General features: G+C 42.3%; 1 protein-coding gene across 9 annotated transcripts in view; it reads left to right on the top strand.

The window, feature by feature from the left end:
- The window catches only part of LOC130179264 (receptor-type tyrosine-protein phosphatase mu-like), a 149780-nt gene that overhangs the window by 109678 nt on the left and 15126 nt on the right, over nucleotides 1–24976 (top strand). For 5 of the 9 annotated variants that reach the window (XM_056392138.1, XM_056392142.1, XM_056392139.1 and 2 more), the window contains 8 exons: nucleotides 1752–1832; nucleotides 2522–2548; nucleotides 4362–4373; nucleotides 5604–5797; nucleotides 10300–10387; nucleotides 11315–11391; nucleotides 15850–15886; nucleotides 24045–24142. In XM_056392138.1, coding sequence (XP_056248113.1) covers nucleotides 1752–1832; nucleotides 2522–2548; nucleotides 4362–4373; nucleotides 5604–5797; nucleotides 10300–10387; nucleotides 11315–11391; nucleotides 15850–15886; nucleotides 24045–24142 — 614 coding nt within the window. The remainder of the gene's footprint in view (nucleotides 1–1751; nucleotides 1833–2521; nucleotides 2549–4361; nucleotides 4374–5603; nucleotides 5798–10299; nucleotides 10388–11314; nucleotides 11392–15849; nucleotides 15887–24044; nucleotides 24143–24976) is intronic. The other 4 variants (XM_056392144.1, XM_056392140.1, XM_056392145.1 and 1 more) reach the window with 2 other exon arrangements.

The raw sequence follows: 24976 nt of genomic DNA, 5'->3' as shown, positions 1-24976 counted from the left end.
TGCAGGGGATGAGCCCCAAAGATGCTCTGACCTTGATTAACTGTCTGTTAGTGTAGGGTGTTCAAATCTGTCTGCCAGCGTCAATGATTTAAATGCATTAGTTTGTACTCTGCCTGTCTTCTATATTGTACTCTAAGCTCTGGTACGCTCTAGCATGACCTTACATGACTGTCAATAGTGTCATTTTGGCTCAAAACATCGTGGCTGGCAGATTATAGCCTACTCCTGAACATACTGCACTTATAACACAAACCCTGTTAGTGACAGTTGGCTCTATTGACATTGCACGAAAAGCCCTTATTTTGTTGTGAGACCAGGTGACAGACCAAATGGCAAAATGGGCATTTGCTCCATTGTCCATATGAGAACTGCTCTGCTCTGGTACAGCAAACGCAGTACTGGGAAATTTCCATTAACACTTAGTTCTGGAGTGATTAAACTTTACCACTTCTATTTTATGGTAATTCATACTGTTTTTCTTTTTACTGCACCAAATTTGTTAGACAGCAGGAGTTCCCAGTTATTTTGCAAATTAAGATTATACATATAAATCTTGTAAAAATATGTTATATCCTTATCAACAGTATATAAAGTAGTATATAACGTCAGTACTAGTAGTAGTTAGTCAGTAATAATAATTCATTAATATACAATTCAACCCTGACAGGGACCATTTTAATTTTAAAGGAGCTATTTATAAGTTTTGCTATAGCTACATAGCGAACTTTAGCATTAGCAACTATTTACTTAACCATGTTGCTGACAGCTTCCGCCATCATTGCATTTACAATATAAGAGTTTATAACATGCCCGCTGAGCTAGGGCTAATTCTCCAGGGCAGACTGGACACTACAGTGACTCAGCATCGGAAAGTGACGAGACAGGCTGACCAGGACAAGGCTAGCTTGTTAGCATGCTAGCTTCAGTAGAAGAAAAGAAGTGATAGAAAATAGAAGCGAAACAAAACAGTTGTTTCCCCCCACTGGAGACAGCTCTTGATGAGTAAAGGAATAAAATTTGACACTCAACTCACATCGTTTTGTCTAGACTGGTAAGTAAACAGCTGTTAATGCTAACATTAGCTCTGTAGCGATAGAAAAACTTACAAATAGCTCCTTTAGGCAAAAAAATCCATTATTGATTTTAGTATTTGCAATTTTTCTTGATGTTCCATGATATTGACTTGACTGTTGGTAAAGAAACAAGATATTATTATATGCCTTTTATGCTTTTTGGGCACTTTGTTAGATTGACAAAATGAGAAGCCGGACTTACAAGAAACCGTGCATGTGGTTTAGACGGTGCTTAACAAAGACAAAAATGAATGCACAGACAGTCAGCAAAAATGGCCGCAGTTCAATCTGGATTCCAGGGGGCTGAGTAAATTTTACTTCTAATATTTTTATACTTTTATTTGAAGGGTCCATTCGACCAAATGACAAAGAAACACATTTCTCTCCTACCTCCTAGCAAAGTAGTTTAATTTGCTCAAGGTTTCTGAGATTTCAGCTGCCACTGCCATACAATGGAGGTGAATGGAATTTTGTTTGTGCTCTAAAAAACACAATTTGCCCTAAGGTACGTGAGTAAACATGTTTTCATGTAATTTTGAGAGCACAAATGCAATTCTTATTTTCATACAGTGATATTGCTATTTTTACTTGAAGAAAAAGTTCTGAATACCTCGTCCACTATTAAGCAATACTAGACTATTAATGCCTTGTGTTGTGTTCTTTGTTTTCCATCTGTAGCTGGTTCATCACCCTCTTCCTTCACGCTGCCTAAAGCCAACACTCTCAGTACTTCCATCCCCACCAACTCCTACTACCCAGGTAAACATACACTGTATTTCCTCACGTTTATCCTGTATGTCAACAAAGGAGTGCTTAGGAAATGTGCAGTGATGTTGACTGACACCAGAAGGTGTGAAATTCAGTCATCATGTAACCTGCAAAAGTAGCGGGATAAATTAATAGGAGAATATTTTCAAATGAGTATTAATTAGTTTTACGTTTCTGGTGCGACTTCTTTTTTATGTAAATTACAGACTAAGGCTGTAATGTGAGTTCATATGTGCTTTAAAAATTAGACGACGATTTCACAAATGAGAAGGTAGATAAATTGACTTTAGATGGGTTTGCACCCTCGCTACATCTCTGGTTATAACACAAAATGTTTTCTATCACTTTACCAAGATGGAATTTAGCTGTTCAATTATGACTTCAATTTCACCAAATACTATCCATAATTGTATGTCTTATGTAATCAGATCACAGCTCATTGATTAGATGGAGTAAAGGGCAGCTAGATTTATAATCAACTAAACTTGCTGTATAATTAGCTTTTTTTTTTTATTCCAGAAATATGATAGGTTTCTTGTCATGCAGCTTGGCAAGAAACCAAAAAACTGTCTGTGATTTTTTTCTATTGTTGTTTTTTGTGGACTTATCTTGGCTTCTTTAATTTACTGCAACTCTCTTTCCTCCTCCAACTTCTGCACTTGTTATGGGGGTATGAGCAGATCCCTTTGTGCCAACTGCTATCTTAGGTGAGACACATTTTCTTTTCCCATTGCTGTTGAATATTTTCTTCTTACTTCAATGTTAAAGAGAATTACAGTACATTACATTCATAAGATGGCTGCTTGAAGACGTAACTGTGAGGACAAACAAAAAAAAAAGCACAGACTTTTTTTTCCATTTTTGGTTTTGGTTGGCTCTTTTACTAAAGATGGCTTCTTCACCTTCATACCTGCCTGCTGCTTCTCTCCCTCTCCTCCTCCTCCTCCTCCTCTCACCCTCTTCCTCCTTCCTCCCCTCCTCCTCTCCCTCCGCGTCAAACGAGGGGGCTCTCCTCTCCTGGGCTGAGGCTGGCTTCACTCCATCCCATCCGCATTGCGTGTCGTGCGTGTGATGTCACATACGTGTTTGACCTCTCATATGCATGGACAGACATGTGGACTGGATGTGGGGGAGTGTCGAAGGGGGGCACGGGGAATTTTGGGGGGGGCAGTTTGCCCCAGCGCCAAGGCTACAGTGTGCTGAAGCCATAGCAGCTGCACTGAGACACAAACAGAAATCAGTGTGAGAGGGAGACAGAAAAAAAGCCCCCCCTCACCAAAAATTTTCAAAAAGGGTTGCGTTCGGTCTAAACATGTAAAGTCTAGCATTAGCTGTGCTGCCCTCCCTCCCTCCCCTCTCTCCTCACTACGCATTTAACTCCCCTCCCTCCCTCCAAAACAACAACCTTTTCTATTATTCTTTTTAATGTCGCTCCCCCTGCCTTTGGCTAACTGCTAGTGACCTACTTGTTTTTGTTTTGGTTTTGCCAGTGTTTATTCATCCTGTTCAGTGATAAAATAGAATTATAAAAAAGCATTTTGTTCTTCTGTTAATTATTACTGGCCTTTGTTGAATATGCAGAGCAGCCCAAAGTGCAGCATCTTATATGAGCAGATGCTTTCCTACCAGCGGAGCACATAATGCTGCTACTAAGTGGGGCACTAGAACTGTAATAATTTAATACTCAAGGCCAAGAAGAAAGACGCAATAAGCAACTCTACTCCAGCTTCACCACAAGCACCATAACGGCATTTTTAAGTACACAACTTACAGTTCGGCCGTATTTTTATTCATTTTTTTCACATCAGTGTAACTTGAAGCAGCGTCTTTCATCATCGCTGCCGTGACAGCTGCTTATGTTAGTTCCACATTTAATAAAGCATGAAACAATTAACATGAAATTACGGCAGCCAGAAAAGGTTACATGCTTCCAGTTGTGACACATTCAGTCACAGCATTGTCTCATCAGTTGAGGTTAATGATCAAAACTGATTAGATCATAGAGGATTGGTAATGTTTTTTGATTTCATCGCACATTCCTTTTTTTTAAAAAACAAAAAATGGTATAAATACAGGTGTCACCACTAGCACATGCAAATATAATTATAGCAATTAGAGAAAGAAATTCAAAATGTCAGAATACTCAAAAAATAATTGGCATCATTAGAATGTGCAAGTTACAGATACGGAAACAATTAGAGCTTGTTCCAAAGACAACCAGTATTTCACCATTATTTTCTCCCTTGAAATCCATGACTTCCTTGTTTTTGTTCTTTTACTTTTGTCTTGCACTGTTGAAATTGCCCCATCCATCCACTCAACATCCCCCCCTTGACTAGGCTTTCTACCTAGGCAGTTTGGACTAGGGAAGGCATGTGATCTTGCCCTATAGCGTAGCTCTAAAACACTCTACTGTAACAGGTTCTCATGCTGTATTGTTGCTTATCCCCTCTCTCCTCTCTCTTCTCCTTCTCTTTCTCTTTACATACGTAACCTCTTATGTATCTGCTATCTAAAAAGTGCCCATTAATGGTAAGTTTTCCCAAGTGGGCCCTGGGTTGGGGGAAGGAGGTGGTGTTTACTCAGAAAGCGAGCCGACAGTGAGAGGCTGCTTCTGACATGGACATTACGACATTTATTGCATGACCAGTGGACATGTTAGCATTTCACCACCCTCCGTACCGTGCCACCAAGCCACCATTAGCCTAGCATGGTCAAAGTACATACAGTGCCCCATGGCAGCATCACCCCATGCATTCTCCTCCCATCTCCGCTTCCCTCCTGGGTTGTTTTTTGTTTTGTTTTTTTTTTCTTTTTCTTAGGTTTGAATTTTTTGTTTTTTTCTTTTCATTTTTCGGGGGGGGGGGGGGACAATGGGTGGTGGGGGTCGAATTCACGCTGTGTCTGTGTGATGCTTTTGACGGTGCCTGCTGCAACATGCTCACTGTGGCCCACCGCACCCCCTCACATCCTCCTCCTCCATGTTTATGGACACCCTCCATCGTCCGCTGGCTCCCCACAGCATCTGTGCCTCATGTCTGCCACTGACTGGATTACAGTATGAAAGAGCTGGAATGGACTCTGATTTGCAATATGAGCTGCAGCCCAAACCGGCATACTGTACTGCCAGTGAACAAAAAAGAAAAAAGAAAAAAAAAAGAAAAAAGAAAAAAGTAAACTTGTTGTTTTACAGCATCTTCATGTGGAGTTTTACAATCGCTCTACACTGTGTCTCGCAGTTGAGGGCACACACAATGCTCATAGTGTAAGCGCTTTACCTGAAGAGCCTCATATTTGAATGGCTATAGGCTTTTGTACAGTACAGTAGGCCTGTGATATTAAATGTTTTCCAGCCACACACTGAGACAGATGGACCTGAACCTTCTCACCACATGACTCATCATATTACTCAATGATGTTGTGTTGTTATGACCATCCATAACAAACAGATTACTAGCTGAGAGTTGTTTGTCAATCTGGAGGGTGGTGACATAATGCTTAACAGTAAATGAGGTAATGTGCCATCTGTTAATGGGGACAATTGCAAGTGAGATACGGACTGGTAGAAGATTGACAACACCAAGAGAACGCATATCTAGTCTTGTATGGCAATAAACTCATGAAGTACCACTGACATTTACTGCTTCAAGCATTATGTCCCCCGTACATGTCTTATAAAAATTACTAATAAGTCACACAAGGTAAGCTCCTGCCTCTCCATCCTGACCTGCCCTGGCCTGTCCCTGTGTTTGTGTCCCACAGACGAGAGCCAGAACATGGGCAGCGACACCAGCAGCCTGGTGCAGTCCCACACTCACTCTCTGAGGAAGCGGGAGCCGGTCGATGTGCCATACCAGACGGGTCAGCTGCACCCGGCCATCCGAGTGGCAGACCTCCTCCAGCACATCACCCAGATGAAGTGCGCCGAGGGCTACGGCTTCAAGGAGGAGTACGAGGTAGGACGCAACCCAAGTTGTCAGCCCACCCCCGATCATAAAGGTTACAAACACAAATAAAGCCCGGTGGTAGACTTATAACGTCTCCATGGAGATTCTTTAGTGGAGATGTTTATCAGTCTAATACGAGGCTTCATCTGTGTTGCCTTCTCTGTATCTGTCTCTCTCTCTCTCTCTCTCTTTCTGTCTGTCTCTATCTCTCTCTCTCTCTCTCTCTGTTTTGCACCACACAGCAGAACTGTTTTGTTTCTCCCCAGATGCACTTTTATGATAAATTGTTAATGTACCCTGTCTCAGTGTGTTTACGGTGTGATTCGTTTTGTTGTTCATCTGTTCCATGTTGTTCGCAGCGACTGTGCATTTGTGTGTGTGTGTGTGTGTGTGTGTGTGTGTGTGTGTGTGTGTGTGTGCGTGCGTGCGTGCGTGCGTGCGTGCGTGCGTGCGTGCGTGCGTGCGTGCGCGTGCTGGTGAGTCAAATGCTGTTGTCCCAGTTCCCCTTGGAGTCTGAGCTATAGACTAATGTGAAATGCAAAAAAAAAAAAAAAACATTCACCCTAAAAAGGTGTGAGGAACAGCTAGCTGCGTATTAGCCCCCCCCACCCCCACCCCCACCCCCACCCCCACCCCCACCCCCGTCTGAATCAGGTCTGATTAGGCAACCGGCGATGGCAGCCCGCTGCTCTCCTAAGACTGTTGTCACACAACAGCATCCATAATCTGACACCATGCCTCTTGCTGACACCAAAACAAAAGATTCTTCCCCAGAAGAGCATCACTCTCATTTCCTCTCATTAGTGTGGGGGAGGCAGGCAGGGTTTGGCGGCACTCCAGCCTCCTTGCCGTTCCTAAGCACCACACCAGACAGCCTCGTCTCACCCTGATGCCAGGTTGTAACAGAGTGGCTTCAAGCTATACTTTTGAAATCCTTCTTTTTAAATATCTCATCTGTATCACTTCAGTCTGTCTATCTCACATCACACTGACCCTTTTCACTGATAGCATTGCCACTTTTTTATACTTACATCTTCTGTCTATCTTTATCACCTTTCCCCATCCTCACCTTCTCTCTTTTTAACTTGCATCAGATCTCTCTCCTTCCTCCCCGCTTACATCCTTTACCTCTTATGTGCTCTCCCTTGCTTCATGTCTTTTTTTTTACTGCAGCTTACTTATCTACACCTACCGCATTCCTTCATTGCTTTCCTTTCCCGCCCCTTCATCTCCTTCCCTGTTTAGTTCTACTATGTGTGGGCCAGATTTATCAGTAATTAACTCCCCTCTTCCCCCTCATGACGGCAGAATTAAATAATGCAGCCTCCCATTGCTACCTGTAGCATCAGATCATTGAAGGGCTGGAGTGCTTTGGGCTGCCCTCCGGGCCTAATCCATTATGGATAAAGGTGTTTTGGGTTCACGCGGCCGAACGCATAACAGTCAATCAACAGGAAGCAGCGCCGCAACGAACCATTGGCCTCCGTCCCTTTACCCTGCTGTCACCTAGCTGTCCACAACTGCCAACCGCCTGTTGCAAAAAAAAAGAAAAAAGAAAAAGAAGTGGGATGTGTGTGGGATGCTTACAGTGTATAACGGAGCTCATTCTCTCTTGGCTAGAGCGATTCATTTGTATGTTGTGCTCCGCTGCTGTCTTCTCTACATCAATCTGTCCTAAGGTTAATGCCCTTTTTAACCGTTTATTTTTGATGAAAGATTGGAGCCTATAGTGCACCTCTAAACCTGTTGACTTACACTGTACTATATCTCTCTCTGACCCATGCTTCTTGTTATTCTGTACGTTAACTTTGGATCAGATAAACGAGGTAAGCCAATACTTTTGGTTATTTGTGAGTTTTTTTTTTTTTTTTTAGACTTGTAGATGATATCACAAACCTGACAGATTGATGGTGCTTGTTGGCTGTTTTTTTTTTTTTTTCTTTAGGGCCCTGTGGGATTAAAAACATCTCACATATATGATCACATCTGAAAAAGGGCATTTACCAACAGAAGCTACGCAAAGTTACTAAACTGTTTGACAGTGTGCAGATGATGAAATGTGTAAAATGTGTGTCTCTTTGAAGTCTTTCCCTTTCAATCAGGAACAGTGAGATCCATGAATGCTCCAAGACTTCATTCAGATGTTGCTTTACAAAGCTTTTCAAAAGCATACGTACTTCCAATACAACCAGAATAACTCACTAATGTGAAAACCGATTGATGTGGGAGATATCAATGACTCAAACCAGCAATTCCTGACACTATACTACAGCTGAGGTGCGGGTCAACAAATGTTTTAGTGTTTCATTATCACATAGCTAAACCAACCAATGTGGACTACCGGATAGATGATATGAATGGTAAATGGAAAAACACAGTTCACATTTTGCAAACTTGAGGTGTATACTTTTGCAAAAGCTTTATGAAGCCACGTTTGATATAAACTAGAACAAAATATTTTGCATGTCTAAATTCTTTTGCACGTTGAGACACAGTTTTAGTGAGCAAACAGGAAGCAGAAAACAACTTTCAACTGCATCGAAAATGTGATGTTGTCATTGTGCTCCACTTGTTTTTCAGCTTGTTTTAATGTGAGGGGATGGGGGGGGCGGGGGGTGGGAGGGATGGGGGCGGTTTGCTACTAGCCCAGTGTGTGATCCTGAAATTCTCGAAGCTCCAACTACAAGTGAACACTAGTCAGTTTGAATGAGTCTCCTTTTCTCACACACTAGATGATTAATTAATTCAGAAGAAAGAATTCTGCTTCTTTGTGTTACACCCCCCCCCCCCCCCCCCCCCCCCCCCCCCCCCCCCCCCCCTTTTATTTTTAACTTTGCCATGGCGTGTATGTCAAGTGCTCTGTTCCCGCCTTTATGTAGGTTCTCCCATAGTGGTTGTATGCAGAGAAAGCAATGTGCTTTAAACTTCAAATAAGCAGTCACGGACAAAGAAACAGCGATGCAGACAAACTGTGCTGGGACTAGAGTACAGCAGGTAGCCTGTAATTAAAAACGCACTAAGTTGGATGTGGGCCAATGGGAATAATTCAAGGGATGGTGAAAAACTACCTGCAGATGCGGTGAAGTAAAACACATCACACACCTTTGCTACAAAAATGGAGCCATCCGTTGTTTTTCCATTACTGTCTGGTGAATTTCAGGTAGCCAATTTATCCTTGTGTGGGTGTGTTAGCCTTTAAATTTAAAACTGTAATAATAATTTCTCTCTCTTTGGACACAAATTACTTGATCACCGTAATTATATATTTTTTTCTGAGTTTAGGACTCAAACAGCTGGAGGAATGAGACTGTAGCACCTGGGACAGGCAGGGTCACTCAGTCTAAGAGAGAACGATTATAAAGTTGCCAGGTATCGCCTTTCAGCTTGAAGATGATTTGTCTTCGGATGCTTAATACTAGCCCTGTATCCTTCAGAGTGACAGAGAGAATGACATTGGCCCGTGCATTTACTCAAGACATACTGCCACAGGAGGAGAGGCTTATGTAATCTATCTCTGAGACATGCTTCCATCTTCACTGGAAGGATGGGACGTATTTTTAGCATATTAAAGCTGTTTCTCAGTGAAATCACTAATCCTTAGGACTTAATACAGGAATATGTCCTTGTGTGGTGTCTGAAAGGCCTTTATTTGCGAGACAAATGGCCCGCTGCCTGCCATGGCGCCGAGATGAATGAAACCATCAACTCCTAGAGCAGTGATGATTGAAGACAGTGCGTCCAGCTCTCTCAGACTGGCTAATCACACTAAAAGAACTCTCCAAACAAACTGTTTAACCTTCGATAAATGCTCTCAGATCTTTATTTGCAGATGGCCTGCATTCTGATGTATCAGCTGACTTTTCAAATGTGCATTAACTTCCTATTAAAAAAAAAAAAAAGAATAGTCAGAACAATAACATGTTTTTGCCCAGACTAGCCGGCTTGGAGCCAAACCCACCCCACCCGCCCCTGCTGAACAGCGGTGGACTGGCAGTGGAGATGTATTTTTGATAATTTGGCTTAATTGTGCCTGGTGTGCCATCAGAATGGAAATCTCCCCAGCAAGAGATGATAAATATTTCATGAGGGTAATCTGAGCGGAGCAGTTTTGATCTGCAGACGATGAGCTGGCTTTATTTTTCCCCGCGACGAGCTGATTGAGTCCTTCAGATGAGGCAGACAGACAGCCGCTGGGGTGGCTCCGCCCGGCAGAGCGGCGCAGGGGGAGAGGTTTGAGCGTGACTCCCGCCGCCTCTGCCCTAATGGTACTCGCTGTTTGACACAGCTTCCCGGGATACACCATCCTCCCTGTGTTTCATGTCTAATAATTATGTGAATATATCTCTCTCTGTGTGTCTTCCTTTGGGTTACAATGTTCCCCCTCTTTTTTTTCTTTTTTAGAGCTGAAAGAGGAAGACTGTGTTCTTTATCCTGGTTATCATTTACAGTGCTCACACATGACACCATATTTCATCTCCCCCCTCTCTGTTCTCTGTTTTCTGTCTTTTCAGAGCTTTTTTGAAGGACAGTCAGCGCCATGGGACTCTGCCAAGAAGGATGAGAACCGCATGAAGAACCGATATGGGAATATTATTGCATGTGTGTACAAAGCACCTCCTCAGCGCTCATGAATTTTTGTGTGCCGTTCCCATTCTTCTGGCTGATTTATTGGCCAGTCTTGTGACTCTGGATAACTATAAGCTGCTCAAACAGAGTTTTATTATCAGCCAACGAGAGCAGCTTTGACCTTTCCAATCTACTTTTATATTCATCTTCCTGCAGTGTCTTTCTCAGTTATGAGAAATAAGCTGTGCGGCATATGGCACATAACATGTAGCCTCAGCAGTGTTTATGAAAATGTAAAATTTGATTTCACAATTAATTCCTGCTACTTATCCAAACCTGAGCTGAGCCGCGATGCAAATTTGCCAATTAATGCTGATTGGAAATGTCATTTTAACCCTCCTTCAACTGAATCACTGCTGTCGCTGTAAAACCTTGAAGATCAACCTTTGGTGATTGTCTCATCACTTATTGGTTTTGAAGGTACATTACGTAACTTTAGAAAACCGATTGGTGTTTTAATTTGGGTGTGAATGAGGGTATATACGGTATACTCAAAGTAAATGTGTTGTGGGTTATTATAATGCATTTGCATTATGCTCACACATTACTAACCATTCATTCAAAGTTTTTTAAGTCTTCCAGTAAGGTCAGTACCCTCCAAAAATACAATTTTGATTACAACTTTTTGGTCTTGATTTCATTTGGTCCAAATCATCAAGGTCTTAAACTGACAGCAGCATCATTGTACGCTAAGTCACATGACAGCAGCCATGTTGCATTTCTACAGCTCCACTTTTTAATTGCACTGCTCATTCTTCCAATCGTCCATCACCACTTTCCTCTCTTTGCTGCTGTGTTTTACTGTCTGCCTCTCCGTCCCTCGCCCCCTTTTCTTCTCCTGATGCCCTCGTTAATATGATTAATTCAATGCTGGTTTCTTCCTCTCTGCCTCTCTTCCAGATGATCACTCCCGTGTCAGGCTGCAGGCCCTGGAGGGGGAACAGAGCTCCGATTACATTAATGCAAATTACGTTGATGTAAGTACACACACCAGCCAGCGCCACCGACGCAAAGGTCACTGCGCTTCCTCTCAGGGAGAGAGAGGGCGCTGGTGCCGCGGTCACGGGGGAGCCTTAGGGACTGCGCTTCCCCTGCTGCCTGCCCATCACAAAAACACACACACACACAGACAGGGACACTCATACATGCACACATTGCCTTTATATTCAACTTTAGAGGGCTGCTGTATCACTCCATTTATTGGATATATTAAGAGCAATAAAGATCAGAGGCTGACAGCGCTGGGTGACAGAAAAGCCAAACGGGCACAAAGGGGGAACTGAGGTTATAGTTTTGGGTTTTGCTTTGAACAACAGCTCAAGCACATTTTGAGAACCAAAAATGAGAAGGAATGGGGGGAGAAGTGTCACGGATGATTAATTAGCGAAGTTATAACATTGGATAAAACTGAAACAAAACACAAGATACACAAAGAGAGCACAATATGTTGCTTTGAACAATCACAGTCAGAAACAAAGAACATACACAGAACAAGTGAAAATCATTGTAGTTAATCTGCTACTTTATTGTAACATTTATCTTTGAATAATTTTATCTATCAAAAAGAATTCCACAATTCGTCATACCTAAAATAAACCAAACATATATAGAAACAGATTTTACTGTCACAATATGAGATTCCTCCGACTCTCCACCTCTATGATTAAAGTTTGGTTAAGTTTAGGCAACTAAAACCACTTTGTGGAGGCGAGGGAACAGTTATGGTCATGGTGAAAAGACACCAGTAGTAACTGTGATACAAACTGCGATCTCTGCTGACAAAGACGGACTATTTGTACGCCCAGCTGTCCATCCACCCCTCCCACCCCACCCTCCTCTTCTTTACTAAGATGCCTTGCTGCACAATAACAAAGTTGCACTACTGCCGCTTTTGCTTCTGCTGTGGTTAAGTGGTTTCTGGTAAGAAAAATGTAAACAGAGGTCATTTTAAGTATTTCAACAAACAACCCCCGTGTTGTCATTTTTCCTGGCAAGGGCAGTCTGTAAAAGATTGCAGGGTGCGTATCAGCATCACTCTTGCTTCATATCTATATCAGGCAGCTGCCTTCTCCTCCACTGGAAAACCTCTTCAACAGAGCAGTGAATCAAACTAGAGGCAGCAGTTATCTCCTGTACAGAGATTTAGTTATACTTCTTACCACAGGAGAGTACTTGCAGCGCGGCTTTTACATGCACCTAAGTGACACAGCATACCTTTACAGTAAGTAAAAGTCATTAAAAAGTGGCGTGAGACATACCTCCCGTTGAAAACAGATCTAACTCACTTAGCTCAGACAGTATGGAACCTCCTGATCTGACCTGATTTGCTGTTAATAGCAGTGTTAGTAGCAGGATGTGACCAATCACAGCAGCTCATTGGCCTCTTTGAGCAGATGCTTCCACTCCATGTGTAATGGGCTGGTGATGTACCTGACTCCCTAAGTGGTTTTCTGCTTAGGAGAGAAATCTCACTCCGTCTCCCATCTTCTCTTCCCCCCGCCCCTCTAATGTGGTAATTTGTAATCTCTTGTTACGCCTTCAAACATAAATTCATAATGCAAGGTGTGCCACAGCAAATGCAGGGGGCTTAAATTATTTACCTTTCCTACCATTCAGTTTATGGTCCATTATGCTGCGAAAAGGGATGCTGCGGAGAAGACTCTCACAATAGAGAGCGCCCCATTATAAGATAAGAATATACGCATATTAAAGAGGATGGGGGGAGAAAAAAAAAGGATTTGCACTGCTCTGCCAGCTTCATTGGGAAAAGTACTTAGTAGAAATGCAGGCAGATGGGTAATGATGTTTTTGCTCTTCAGAAAGCTTTTTAACCCATCTAAAAGCTTGTCCTGCCCAATAAACTCTTATGTGTAGAACATTTCCCACAGTGTTTGTTATTGTACTCTATTATACTGCCGATTATTTCGAGTCATGTATGAGTAAGCAGAGGCAGGCGGGTATGTTTCTCTTCTCCTCAGCTGATTGAGTATTTTCATAAGCATTTGGGAGGCAAGGAAACATAACATAATGGCCTGTGTTCTGCAGAGTTGTCTTTCTGCGCACATGGGGCGCAAAAAGCTTTGCTGGGGTTGTGTGTGGCATACTGAGGTAATGCAGTGGTTTGATAGAATTTGCAAGCACGCACACACATCAAGCCAGTCATGTGCCCCGACCCCCTGTGTCTGAAATGTTCATGTTCTTTTACAACTAATTTGCATCAGGCAGATATGCTTCATATATAACATGAAACCAACCAGATTATATCTTTTATCAACATAATGAGGAAACATATTTTATTTGTTTTCCCTCACATTAGCTGGTCCTGGCAACTTAAGCAGAATGTTTATGGTTTCGTTTTGGCAAATGGAAAGGTTTTGGTTTTGGCCCACAGCCCCCATTTTATTTTATTTTTTTATTTTTTTTACCTTTTTTTGGTTTGTGGCCCCTTTAAACCAGTCTGTGTCTACTAGAAAACCTCTTGCCACCGGTTACGACCTGGAATTAACGTCAGATTTTATCTTTAAACACACGATAGATTTGTTTGTTCTATTTGAAGGAAAAGACACTAATTAGAAGAAAGTCAGAAAAATTTCACAAAACTGCAAGAGTTACAGAAAAATGTACATGTAGGCCTGTATTGTATCGTATAACTGATCATAAGATTTATCTTGGGAACAGCTGATATTCAAGATGCGAGGACAATCTAGCCAATTAGGGCCCATTTCAGTAGCTAGTCTGCTTGTTATGCTTATTGCTGTTAATTGAAATTACAATTGTATACATTTATTAGTAGGATGAACCCCGTGAGATGAACCAGCTCATTTTCAAGGGTCTCCTTTACCACAAAACAACTGACACACAAATATGCTCTGAAGGTTATGGGGCCTCGGGGCAGTAACTCCCGTTGCCCTGTTAGTAATCTGGGCTTACCCTGCTCTTTGCCTTTAATGTAGTACAGCATGAGGATGAAACATTGCCAGAGAAGAAGATGAAGACGGCACTTCTTCTTTATTTTCTTGTAAATGTATCTGTGAAAGCAAATAAGTCGTATATAAATGAATTTACCAGGTGATATGGTTGGCACCCCAGACTCGCAGAAGTGGGCTGTCTAATGATATTCAAACTGAAAATACAAATTCATGCCCACAGGCGAAAACACTTCATACTGCATATTTTAGACATTCAACATCCCACTGTTACTGGAAAGAATTAATGTAAATGATCATTGTAATAAGCAGTGCAGCAAAATACAAAGAGCAGGACATATATTTGATTCCTCTTTAGTAATTTACACATCCGTGGAAACAAATCCTGTTCACTTAATAATTTCACTGATGTTTCTGCATTTATCTCCGTGTTGGAGAAACACTCTTGTGTACCTAATGTAACATGCTCAGAAAAAAGCTGCGAGTCCATTTATAGTAAGCTCTACTCACCTGACAGTCACTGTCAGGGCCCTTGCTTCCTCTCTGTCTCTCCCTCTCTAATCCGACGCCGTACTGGGCCTCCACTTTACTTGACAGAACATACATGAAAGCACAAACAAATCTCCTCCTCAGTCCAGAGATAAAGAAGTCATTAAAAATGGAGGACAGCTGAATTGCTGAAGGAGCCCTGTGGATGAGAGAGAGCGAGTGAGGAAAATATCCTTTGTGTCTTTCTCCCTTCATTGGAGGAGCGTTAATCACAGTCCAAGTTAAATTGAATATGAGTGAGATAAGCAGAGCAGCAGGGGTGGGTGCGGGGAGGTGGGGAGTGGGACAATCAAGAGGAGGCAGGGCTGGGGAAGAGCCTTTAAGTCCTAATGTTTTGTTTCCTGCCTCATATCTCAGGAGAGAAGACAAGGAATTGCACAAATAAAAACTTGAAGGGATTAGAGTAATCCGTGAGACTAGGGGCCTGTTGTGAAGATCAGTGCTGTTAGTTGTATCTTGGGGATTATCAACACTTTGGCTGCTTACTCCAGAGGTGTGCTGCATATAGAGTGTGTGATGGAGAGTGTTTATGCACCTCGCATCCAGGAGCATCCGTCACAAGCTTTTTACCCGTGCATTTTCCCTCACTCAATGTCAGATGTTGAAACAAAGAACTGAATGGTTGTACAGTAGCAGGCAAACAGCTGGCAGGCTGACTGTGCACAGTATTTCTTGAGCTGCAGAAACATTCCTCAAACAATTCCTCTTAAGGTGGAGCAGCAGTGCTCTGAGGGGGCAATCTGAAACGGCAACAGCTGTCGACTGGGATTCAATACAGTTCAAATCTGTTCTGTTCAGTGATGTAAAGTGCTGTTTGTGATGAGTTGGGATGTAAGGGTGAACCTTCACAAACAAAATATCATAGTCAGCGTGTGTTTAGTGAGATAAATGACCTCACGTCATCTGGTCTTTTTACGAGTGGGAGGGAAGTGAAGTGACTCTCTCGTTCTCTGTTTTCAGGGCTACCACAGGCCGAATCACTACATCGCCACCCAAGGTAAGAATAAAAGTTTCTGACTAAAAATTGGCGAGGCGCTCTGGGCTGGAATGTGCAGGAGATTTTAAGGTTGTCTGCTTGTTTGTGGTGGTGGTGGTGGTTGGGGGGGGGGGGGGGGGGGGGGGGGGGGTTGGGGAGTGGTGTGGGTGGATGTGTGCAGGTGTTCACGAATATCTTTCTGAACATCCCCATCGTTGTTTACATACGCTCTTGCAAACTACTCTTTGATGCTCAGTCAAGTGTGTGTTCGGGGAAATCTGTTGCCGCTCAGCGCGCACGCACACACACACACACACACACACACTTTTACACACCTCTGAACAAGCAGAGCAGCATGCTCTCTCTCTCTCTCCGTCTCTTTCCCTCTTTCCTTCCATCGGTGGTGTGGGAGCGATTAATCAGGCAGTCTGGGAGAAAGCTGAATAAATAAATGGATTAGCTGACATGTACAGGCACATTTTGTCACTGTGTTAATCTGGCCGGCAGATTCGCAGGGCGAGGAGCACTTACCATGACCCCAGAGGTTAAGTCTGATTGATGGTTAATTGTTATGAATTTTGCGTCGAGAGCCTCACTCCCCCACAAGAGGGCTGCATGCATTGAGATTTTGCATACCACTTTAGGAAAAAAAAAAAAAAAAGAAAATCGGTGGAGGGGGAAAAAAAAAAGAAAAAAAGGAAGAGGCGTTTTTGCGAAGAGGCCTTAATGGATTCACAATCTGCTTTGGCGGAGCTGGGAGTTGCATAATTACCTGTTTATTAGTGCATTGCTTCTCTTCCTCAGTGTCTCAATTAAAACAACCCTCTGTTTGCTCTTACTCCAGAAAGAGATGGCATACCAATCAGGCGGAGGCCGCTCAGTTTGTCTGTCTGCTTGCATGCACAGCACCTGCTATATACTGACCACCGAGTCAAACACTCAAAACCAAGCCGTCTGTCAAGTGGCGACTCTCTCCTGCGGGGGCGTCGGTTCACAAAAACAAGTGGCTTTAACTGGCACGTTCACCTCTGAAAGGATTTCAGATGGATTATTATGACTCCCTATAACTGTCCTATAGTCATTAAGAGCGTTCTATATTTCATTTAAAAATATGCACATGGAGTTTAGCAGTCAAAGAAAATATTGCAAACAGAAACCTTCTTTGAGATGAAAAGCTCAAGAAGCCAAACGTGTTTCCATTCAAGTTAATTAGCCCCTGCTTTCTCATTGAGCTTGCATAATAAGTCCTCATTTTCCATTGACTGTATCGCAGTCACGATAAAGCTTTTCACAGTGTAGAGCCATCCAATGCGAAAGAGTGGAAGTGTGTGTGTGTGTGTGTGTGTGTGTGTGTGTGTGTGTGTGTGTGTGTGTGTGTGTGTGTGTGTGTGTGTGGAAACATCTGTATTCTCTGGGAGAGCAGGCCCTTTTATAATTCATCATCAGCTCCGGCAGACTGACAGGAAGGAAGGCTCAGTCTGCTGACACTGAGGCAAAGAGCAGCCAGAGATGATAGGAAAGCCAGACACAGACCTGTCTCTCTCAGTCAGACAAACTGCATACTGGAGCACCTGAAAAGAGCACCTGGGCATTGGCACAGTTGCCTGAAAATGGGGAAGTAGTCTGTTCTCTCCCCCCCAGTAAAGTTTTCAGTGAGTGACACTTTCCACTCAAGTCCGCCGGGACCAGCGGGAGCTCAGAAAGTGATGAGACCCGCAATAGTGCTGGATAAGCTAAAAAATCTTTTGTCATAAATTGGTTGTGGAGGTGGTTGAGGGTGCGCTTAATATGACAGACGTGTGGGATAACGTTGTCCCCGTTCTCTTATGCTATAAACTACAATGGCACTCATTAGTTGGCGGTTTATTGACGAGTCCCTTTGCTCTGTCAAGGTGACAATGGCAGGTAGAGCAGCTGTCACTCCATAAAAGCCTCATCACCCAAGCTCTGCTCATCATTATGTAGGTCATTCTCTCATCCAGGACTTTTTTTTTTTTTTTTTTGCTGCAGCACTACAACAACTGACTCTTAGTAATTCAGCGACACCAACAGCAGCTCGCCTACTTAGCAGATTGAGTTCCAGCATGCGGCGCTGCCCTCTCCCCTGCTTTGCCTCTGTCCATTTTTATGTCCTGCGGATCGTTTAAATACCGATCAGACATGAGCTTCTTCCTGGTTGAGACTGTGAATTACACTGAAGCCAGGGTACAAACAGCTCTGATAAGTGCCTGCATCCTCCTGGTGATGTGGAAAATATTCATGATGCAGGAAGGGGTTCAATTTCATCAAGCTTTCCCCTCCAGCCGTCTCTGCTCTTCCCTCCCCTCCTTCACAAGCAGCAAATGTCACCAGCAGCGCAAAAGTTTTATTATTTACAGGTTAACATCTCAAACCCCAGCGCGGGGGGGGGTGGGGGTGGGGGGGGGGGTGGTGTGGCAGATAGAAAGAGAGAGAGAGCAAATCAATGATAAGTGAGTGTACATTATGCCAAAGTCTGCCGCATGTAATATTAATGGGCAAGAGGGGAACATAGCCCGTGTTTGCCAGTGAGTGTGTATGCACGTATGTTCATCAGGAGTGTTGTGGCGTACCTGGCTGGGGGATTTCTACAGCTGTCACACTCCTTGCTGCTTAAAGGAGGAACGGGCCTGGTCCCAAAACACAGAGCCGGCTGCAGCAGCATTAGCTCTCTGACAGCTGGAAGTGAAGCTCCTACTGGTGTTCTTCCTCTGTGAAGTGACTCCTCCAAACTTCTCCAACTCAGCTCCATGCACACCGCACTAGAAACACTGCTCTCTTCTTGTAGCTCTCTCCAATAACCTGTGGCTTAGGTCTTTGACACTGTACGCAGACACTCAGCAAGGGCCTTTTATAAAGACAATGACATTGCTATGAATCTATACATGTGTTGATTTGTGTTTTAAAGACCCCCACCAATGAAAGTCAAGTTTTTAACCTTGTTGACATGGTGTTTTTATATTATACAAGTTCATATCATTGTAATATCATGAGTGAAATAAGCAGTCAACACTGCAGCTGAGTATTTCCACCTTGGAATTTGACAGTGCCATAGACAGTCTCAAAAAATGGATTCAGACAGCTTGGATTTCATAAATCATAAACCTATGGAACCAATCTCCATGGGGACAGGAGGAGACAAAAGAAACCTGAAACCTTGTCCATACAGAGAACGATAGTTTGCCTTAGCACAACCGCTAACACTGCTTCAGCCCATTGTCAGTTGCAAGGTAACAAGCTAACAAAACGAAAAAAAAGTTGTATGAGATCACAGTTTAAAGAAATTAATGTTCAGTGTGAACATCAGTCTCAAAGTCACAGTTTCTTTGTTCACCAACCATCTACCTTTAGGTCCACAATAAGAGGTTTTGTGTTGTTATTACAACGTCGTACTACCTCCTGATAGAAAGTCATTAGTGACGTAATCACGCGAGGTCAGGATGTAAAATGCAGGTCGTTTCAAGAGTTTCACAAATCAACTAATGTCACTGTTTTCTAGCAGGCTTCATGCTTTCTCACAATTTTCTCTCAACTTTCTATTACTAGTGAATTTTCAGAGATTTGATGATCGCAAAAGAACTTTATTTCCTAGTCATTAGCTGCAGTGATGAGTGTCCACTGATGTCAAGATGGGGACATGTCAACTTTTGGATCCAAATCTGTGTAAAAGTCTGTTCCAAACCCATCTCAAATTGAGCTTTTTTTCCCCAGTAAAAACCAAAACAGTGAGACTTGAAGTGTCCTTCTGTTTTGGAAGCTACTGTTTGTGTTTGAGATCCATTTGTTCTTAGCCACCTATTCATCACAAGCCATGCTCACTTCCTTTCGAGTGTCATCAAGTTCAGTTCTGCCCAGCACCTCCTCCTCACCTATTCTCCATCGCCACATGCATATGGAAACATAAATTGGCTGGCTGAAGCTTGGCAAGCGTCTCCCATTGGATGATTTACCATATAATGCCAAGTGTTATTGTGTTACTGAAGTCCTACACACCAGCTGTCCTGCTTCTCAGTCTCCCTCTCTCAAACTTCTCAGCAGTGTGTATCCTCCCTCGGGGACAAGTGTAGGAGGCAGCAGAGTGGGCAGCTCAATCAGGTTGGGTAGTTATTGGAGAGAATAGAAGTGACTGGAATTGGAGATTGAGGTCCTATAGTTAAAATCAAGACAAACCACCACATGCATAGCAGAGGAAGTGAGGGAATACAAATGGAAGATATAGAGGAGTTTTGTTCCAAATTTCTAGATATCCAATTGGGAAGTCAGCAGAAGTTCATTCTTCAATTAAAAAAAAAAAAAACCCCAAAAAAAACAACTATTATACCCTGCAAAATGTTCTTGTTTTCCGAGGAGAGACGAGCACGAGCAGGCTGGCAGCAGAAACATGATTGTAGAAATGATGGTTCATTTTGAATCTTTTTTTTTTTTCAGCCAAAAAGTCTTGTAAATTTCATTGTGGAGTTTGTGACAAATAGAAGTGATTTTAAACTATGTCACACGAGGCTGTATTTGAGTACAATTAGAGGCTAGACAGGCAAGAGCTGTTTACGCATCATAGAATGCAGATCAAACATGGCTTGATCAATCAAGTGAGTAAAATGTTGATGACACTTCCCTGATGCCCTGAGGGAAATTAGGTTGTTGCAGAAGACATAAGCCAATGAGGAGCACAAATAGTACAATAACAGAAAAGGATGCAGTGGTTACTGCAACTGGTGTCTACTAGATTCTGTTACATTCATTTTATATGCAATAAAAACCCTCCATTCTTTTAACAGTGAGAGTAGAGAAATAGACAGAAAATGAAGGTGGAGAGAGATAGAGGAGGAGGAAGAGGAGGAGGCGGACAAGCAACAAAGGTCCCCAACCGATGATGTTGTGGTTATAGTATGCATCTTAACCACTTGGCTACCGATCACACACATAAAACCTTTATTTCAAGAGGAAATGTGTTCTCTCTGCAAAGCGAGCAACGCTGCGATGTCAGAAAGAACAACAAGAAATTGATGATTTATAGAAAATGGTTATAGAATTAGTTTTGGCAGAAAAGGTTTTGAGGGAGCTCTCAAAGAATCTGAGCAGCAACCTCATTCTGCTGCAGAACTAATCCCCCCTTAATGAACGTGCATAGACCAACAATACGAAGGTAAAGTAAAAAGGAAAAGGTTGATGTGGCAGAGGGAGATGCAGCAGCAAACAGTACTGTGCAGTGTACAGTTACAGTGTCAGGTTATAATGGACACATGCAGGACCCTGGATGGATATTACCAGCCATGCATATCGAACAGACCAACCTCAGTGTTTCATTCCTCAAGGCAATATAAGCAGTGATTGGAGTTTTGATTTAGATTGATTTAGTTTAGATTTAACTCAACTACAGTCAACTAAGTGTTAATACAGAATGAACATGCCTGAGCCTGGACATAGTAGCTCTCAAAATATGTCTCTTTTAAATTCAATATCTTTTATAATGGTATTCTTTTTTTAGACAAATCTTTCAAGGCAAATAATCCCAGTCCTTGAGCATGACAATGAACCCTGTATTGTCCCTGATGGCCAAGCCACTGCCTTGTAAGGCAGCTGCCATAGTCTGTGTTTGACTGAGCGAAGGCGTTGTGAAGCACTCTGCCCTGCTCAGGTAGTGAGGATATATATACGCATTTTCCACAATAAAAGCTATTTACAATCGCAGCTTCGTGGTAATGGTGCATAACAAATACTGTTGTGTCGCAGTTGGATTTCCACTGAGGAAGTTTGTTGCTCTCTCTCTCTCCCTTTGTTTCCGCCACCTGTTAGATGTCCACTATCACATAGAAACAGAAAGGCCCCCCAAAAATGCTCAAAAAGAAAAATCTACTGGAAATTTATAAGATGATAGATGTCAGTGAATGGGGCATGAAAACTAAGAAGCTGACCAAATGTAAAGATCAGTTGTTGGCAAGCACTGTGACTGTTTTGACATGGCCTTTTTTTTTAATAGGTCTGGGCGGCCTAAAGGTTTTTTAATTTACTTAATAAATGACAAGGCAGAAAAACACTATTAGTTTGTGTCTGTGCCATGTTGTGTCTCTAGCCTGTGTCTCTGTGTGGGTCTGCATAAATTGTCATGTCTCCAGGTAGTTCGGGCCAACGCAGGAGAATGCACAACTGCCGAGATTTGCATTTACTAATTAATTTGTCAGAAGCAATTCTTTTTTTTTTTTTTCGGCTTGGTGCTTGATTAAAACTAATATTAATAATTTTAATTAACCAGAATAATAATTAAATTCCCATCAATCCGCAATTATTGCTCAGTGAAGTTTTAAATATTAGAGGCATTGAACGGCTCTTTGCTCATTTATTTCGATGTTCACCAGGCACGTTTGGGTCCGGTTCGGTGGAAAGGTTGGTGTTGAACAGATGAGGTGTAGTGGTAATTACTTTGAGCTTTGCCACACACACACACACACACACACACACACTCCCACATAAAGGCGTGGGCTTTAGCCTCATCTTGAAATTTGTGATTAATTTGTACTCTCTTGTTTTCATCTGTATTTAAGCTTTCTGCTGTAGAGTAAGCACTTTGCGATGAATCTGTTGTAGAAAGTTCTATAAATAATTTTTTCAGTGCTCGAACCGAGGAGTGAAAATGGAGGGGAAAATACTCTATAAACTGCATTGTCGATGTAGGACTGTAATACCTCCAAATCCCCTGTGTTTATATTGTGTGTGAGTTGACAGTCAGTTTGCCTCTGAAAACACAGACAGAAGCTTTATTGGCATGATGTGATGATGAAAAAGCATGTTGCCATGGCGCGTACATGGACAGAGTAAAGTAGATTAAGAAGAATGCGGTGATGAATATCACACTGAATTAAACAGATATAGTTACTTATATAAATCATAAGTAAATATAGTGAGAGATACACAGAATGAGAAAAAGACTGATGGAAATTGTTATTGTGTATTATAGTATTTAGAATAAACCTTTTACCATCCTCTGTCCATGTTATGCAGATCTTTGCGCGAACTGCTAGTAACATGAAGACTTACATGTAATATACCCTGACATGCACTACACACAATGAAAAGGAGATAAAAGTATCTTTTTTGTTTTTCTAGAGCTGGTTTTTGTGATTTGGTCTAGGTGCCTTAGTTCCAATGAAGGTGAAATCAGTGATATTGCAGACAGTAGCATATTTTCCAACTTGTGTTTTAACATTTGTGCACAAGGCCAGGTCCATAAACAAAATGGTTTTCTCAGTTCAGTGTTAACTGGGCTGCACAGAGCCCTGCCTGCAACGCCACCAAACACCCTTCTGATGAACTGGAATGGCGCCTTTGAGCTTGCCTGACATCAAACTATCACTGATGATGGTCTTTGGGCTCAGTGGGAGCAAATCTCTGCAGCCAGCTTCCAAAACCTCGTCAACGAAAGTCTTCCAGAGAAGTGGAGGCTGTTATATTATATATATATATATATATATATATATTATATTAAAAAATGCCTCTGAGTTTGGAATGAGATGTTCACCAATCACATATAGGAGTAATGTTTGGGTGTCCACCATACTGTTTATGTATTATTCACAGTAATAAATGTTGTTTATGTAACACTTTTCATCCATCAAATGTGACTTTAAATAGATTTTATGAAAACTAACGTCTTAGTTTTCAGACAAAATATACATTTAAAAAAGTTAAAAACAGTGAGTTTGATATTTATTGATTGATGGTATTAATATAATAGAATATTAGAATATAGAATCTTCTCTTTTTATTCATTGGAGTTTTCCTATTCAAAGATAAATTCCTGTTAAAAAATATAACCCAGATACTGTGCAAAGCACAATGGAGTCTAACAATATATGTTGTGTCCCTGACTTCAGAGTTGTCTGGCGGTCCATGAATGTAATGAATCCTGAAAACTTCAGGTCCACATTTATTATAAGAGTCTAATGACAAAAAAAAGGCCTATTAATTTAAATGTATGTGGACCACCCTCAAGAGCGGGGTAGGTGCTAAATGGAAAGGGAAATCATGTCTGGCTTTATGACAAGCAGTTATATATTCTCCTGACAGTTCTGCCTGATGAACAGTTTCATCAGGAGACGTTTGAATGTGCTCTTCTCTGAATCTCTAAGGGCAAAATTCACTCTCTCTGTCTCTCTGTCTCTCAAAGGCCCCATGCAGGAGACAGTCTTTGACTTCTGGAGGATGGTCTGGCAGGAGAACACGGCAGCTATCGTCATGGTGACCAACCTGGTGGAAGTGGGCAGGGTGGGTATTAAATACATGTTGACTATCACCGCAGATCTCAAATAAGATTACCTTGCCCCCAGTCGACTGACAGTCTGATTGTATCTCTAGGCAAACGGAGTCATCTTTTTTTAGTGTGTCTGTGTGTGTGTGTGTGTGTGTGTCCTTGAACATCAGTGCCCAGATGTTTTTTGCATGTGTGTGCGTGCGTGCGTGTGTGTGTGTGTGTGTGTGTTTTCTGGCTTAGTGAGGCGTGGGTCTCGCGTGCCGCCAGCTCTTTTTCCATCATCTGATCAGTGAGAAGTGAGAAGAAACTGATTGATGGCCTTCATTACCAGAGAGGCATCCAGGCAACTGACTACTGTTTCATCTGAGTGGCTCTATAACAGGAGATTATACTGTGCTGTAGCCGCCAGCTCCTACCAAGCTCCTATGAGCAGAAACATCTCTTAATATTGTCCTCATTGGACAAAAGGGGACTGTTATTGAGTGGTGTGGACGGTTCATAATGTTCAAACTAATGGTAGAGCCTTGCCTCTTTTTTTTTTTTTTTTTGCACACTACAGCATGTGGCCTAACTCATGGAGAAAAAAAATCCCACAGCCCTACTTCAGTCCTAATTTGTTCCACTTAACTCACACTGTAGTTCCTCCTGGTTAGGTTATAATCAAGAGAAAATGAAGGTCTTAACATACAGTGTAATGCTTTGACTGCCAGGGGATTTTCTCTAAGAATTTTAAACACATTCACACTGAAAGCCCCTTAAACACAGGCACACCTTGATTTCGCTGATGTGCATTTTTGGTGGGGCTTAAATGTAGCAGAGCTGATAATGATTCATGGGCCCCTCTCTAG

This window comes from Seriola aureovittata, chromosome 12 (genome assembly GCF_021018895.1).
Source record: "Seriola aureovittata isolate HTS-2021-v1 ecotype China chromosome 12, ASM2101889v1, whole genome shotgun sequence".
In the NCBI taxonomy this organism is placed as follows: domain Eukaryota; kingdom Metazoa; phylum Chordata; class Actinopteri; order Carangiformes; family Carangidae; genus Seriola; species Seriola aureovittata.
Note: the sequence above shows the minus strand (reverse complement) of the source record. Positions and strands in the feature narration are given on the sequence as shown.